We start from the raw sequence: 3555 nt of genomic DNA, 5'->3' as shown, positions 1-3555 counted from the left end.
AAAAGTGATTCATTTTCATTTTCTATTAAATATTCCATGATTGCTTTATATTTACCAAATATATTGCTTTTTATAGCCAAAAAATTTAAGCACCTATGTTTTCCTGCTATGATGATTAATTTAACTTTGACTTATGGAGGGAAATTAAACCAGATTAGTTTCTCACTGGTATTTGAACATTGGTAGTAAACTATGGTTCTGCCAAATTAAAAGCAAATTTATAAATACAGTGTTCCCAAATCAAACATAATTTCTTAAATTATCTTAAAAACCAAAATATGATTGTAAGTCATAAATTTTGGTTGTATTAATGTAATATTCTGTTGTACCATAAAGACCATAGTGGAAAAAATAGTTAGTAGAGGCTGTGACTCTGGTCCATTTTGTTTAACCAGAGGTAGTTTTCCTTGGAATATTGAAAGAAGCCATATGGATTTGAAGGATGGACATAAACTGCCTAGCAAACTATAAACCGGAAAGGAGGAGAGAGTATTAGAGGAGTGTCCCTTGAAGTAAAGAAATCAAAACACAGAAATGCAGATGGGAGAGAAGCAGTGGAAGGCTTTGAATTCACGAGACACAGTGTGGATTATTATCCAGAGTCTTGAAGTCATAGAACATTATCACCTGAAATACTTTAGTCAGTGAAGTCAGTTCATTGTTGTGAAGTGTTAATGAAGGTGTCTTATTACTTCTAATCATCACTTAATGTTCCTACAAACAATACGTAGGTGGAAACAACAGTGCCATAGTAATATAACTTATGAGTCCTAGGTGACACTGAGGAATCTGAGTCAATAAGAAAATAAGTATTTTTTCTATTTGGGGTGCGGTGGGGGAAACAATCGGGTTTCTTGTATATATTGTTACCCCTTGCTACCTTGAAAGAGAGGGGTAGTGTGGCAGTTCAGAGATGACTCCAGTACAACCTGTCCATGGTGGGGTGTTGAGCTGTTACCTTACCTTCCCGGGGCAATTCCTTCCTCAATTGCCAAATGGGGATCATACAGCACATATTTCACTGGGGAGGATTAATGAGTAAGAATTAACAGAGCAAGAGGTAGATATGGAGTGCTTAGAGTGGTACCCAGTGAGTTTTCATCAGTGTTAGTTGAGCATCTCTACCCCTTCAACCTCTTACAGTCCACAAGATTGGCAGAAATTGTAAATTCGCAGCAAGCAACTGATTGATGGTCTGCTGAAGATGGGCCCAAAGTATGCACTACATTTCTATTAAACTCAGAACTCTGCCCTGGTTTTGTAGGATTGGCATCAGTGCATCAGTAATGCTCATGGACTGAAAGTGGGCTTCCAAATGTCCTATTCCTAAAGAAGTTGACATTTCTTTCTTTTTCCTTTTCAGTTTAGCCACTAAATACATTCAAGATGGAAAATAAATCTGATCACAATAAGGCACTTGATTTCCAGAATTACCACTTCTTGAGTTCTATCTTTGAAACACAATTAATGACAAGTATTGCATAGTCAAGTTTGGGTATTAGACATCAATACCATTGTGCTGTAATTTAGGGTCCAGCAATTACCCAGAAAGACAAGACAAGGAAAGGAAAGGAAAGGACCTAAACATCTCTGAACACAGCCACAGCTTCCAAGCTGAAAGAAGGATGTTTATGTGCTTTCCTGTTTCTACACATCCCTCTCTAATTTTTTTTTGCTTCTTTTTATATTCTAATCTATCTTACATACAATTATATTTCCTGTATCAGGAAAGGGAAGAAGACAAAGGATAAAATTTACTTTCATCTCTGGACACAAAAATCCATAAAGACATTTTTCACGGAGCGAGTAAGATGAGGGTCCATAAATGTGACTTACTACACACTAATATTTTTCAGAGATAGTAGAACTTTCTTAAAGCTAATATGGCTACTTTTATTTTGGAATTTATTGTGGAATCTATTGTAGAATCTATTGATATCACTATCTATTATTTTTTAGGTGGGAACGAGGTTTTTACTTCAGATTTCCAGCAAGTATCACAAAGAAGAAAACATTCTGAAGAATCAAGTTTTCTGTCGTCTAAGTCACATCTGTCTTAACAAGAAAAAGGAAAAATGAAGCACAAGATCAATCTATCTGAAAACATCAGTGATACAGCAAGAAATAATTCGGACTGTCCTTATATGCCTATGCCAAAAGAGATATTTTTCATAATCTCCATCTTCGGGGTTTTGGAGAATATGCTTGTCCTCCTAGCTGTTATCAGGAATAAGAATCTTCAAGTACCCATGTACTTTTTCATTTGTAGCTTGGCCGTTTCAGATATGCTGGGCAGCCTGTCTAGGTTCTTAGAAAATATCCTGATGATGCTCAAAGACTTGGGTCATTTCAAGTCTTATGGCAATTTTGAAACCACAGCAGATGACATCATGGACTCCTTGTTCATCCTCTCCCTACTTGGTTCCATCTTCAGCCTATCTGTGATTGCCACTGATCGTTATATCACAATCTTCCATGCTCTGCAGTACCACAGCATTGTGACCACGAGACGTGCCATTGTCACTCTGACAGTCATCTGGACATGCTGCACAGGCAGCAGCATCACCATAGTCATTTTCTCCCATAAGGTCCCCACAGTGATCACCTTCACATCATTGTTCCCACTCATGTTAGTCTTCATCCTGTGCCTGTATGTGCACATGTTCCTGCTGGCCCGATCCCATGCCCAGAAGTTCTCAATCTCCACCCTTCCCAGAACCAACATGAAAGGGGCCATCACTCTGACTATACTGCTCGGGGTCTTCATCTTCTGTTGGGCCCCCTTTGTCCTTCATGTCCTCCTAATGACATTCTGCCCACATAACCCTTACTGTGCCTGCTACATGTCCCTCTTTGAGGTGAATGGCATGTTGATCATGTGCAATGCAGTCATTGACCCTTTTATCTATGCCTTCCGTAGTCCAGAGCTCAGGGATGCATTCAAAAAGATGATCTTCTGCAACAGGTGCCAGTAGAATTATTGCTCTCTGATTTTAGTATCCACGGGTATAACATTGTCAAGTGACAGGATACCCTGGCTTTCCAATAAATACTGCTTCCAACTGTCCTTTCCTTCCCTAAAGTATATGAGGATTATCCTACTAGCATTTGTAATAGCTAAGTTCTGTGTGAACAGTCTTCCTGTACATATAATTTTTGTAAGTGAAAGAAAATAACATACATACCTTCCTGGCCTATGATGGGGTTATGTCCCACTTATTGAAAGTGTCATAAGTCGAAAATGCTGACCAGGATCTGTGACTCACTGCCACTGCCCAGCATCTCAAGAGGGTAGTATCATATTACCGTTTTCACTAAATATGAATTGCTTTCACATCACTGTAAATCAAAAAACCATAAGTCAAATAATTGTAAGTCCATTTATACTAAAAGAAATAGAGAATAAAAGTACATATAGCAATACTGATCTGAAACCTTTGGGCTGATGAAAAACTTCTTTGTACTTTTGCCCATTTATCCCTCAAAAATAAAAATATTTCTTTTGAGACTTGTTGGGACAGATTTCCCAACTGTGTATTATATAAACAGGTAAAC

At 38.0% G+C, this 3555-nt stretch overlaps 1 protein-coding gene across 1 annotated transcript; it reads left to right on the top strand.

Moving 5' to 3' along the window:
- Positions 1-2075: 2075 nt before the first annotated feature.
- On the top strand, positions 2076-2975 carry MC2R (melanocortin 2 receptor; the record flags this gene model as incomplete). Its single annotated transcript, XM_084251918.1, has 1 exon — positions 2076-2975. One exon carries the CDS (start codon positions 2076-2078, stop codon positions 2973-2975), a length of 900 nt encoding a protein of 299 aa, XP_084108044.1.
- Between the last annotated feature and the right edge of the window lie 580 nt (positions 2976-3555).

This window comes from Talpa europaea (genome assembly GCF_964194135.1).
Source record: "Talpa europaea genome assembly, chromosome: 13".
Taxonomy (NCBI): Eukaryota; Metazoa; Chordata; class Mammalia; order Eulipotyphla; family Talpidae; genus Talpa; species Talpa europaea.
Note: the sequence above shows the minus strand (reverse complement) of the source record. Positions and strands in the feature narration are given on the sequence as shown.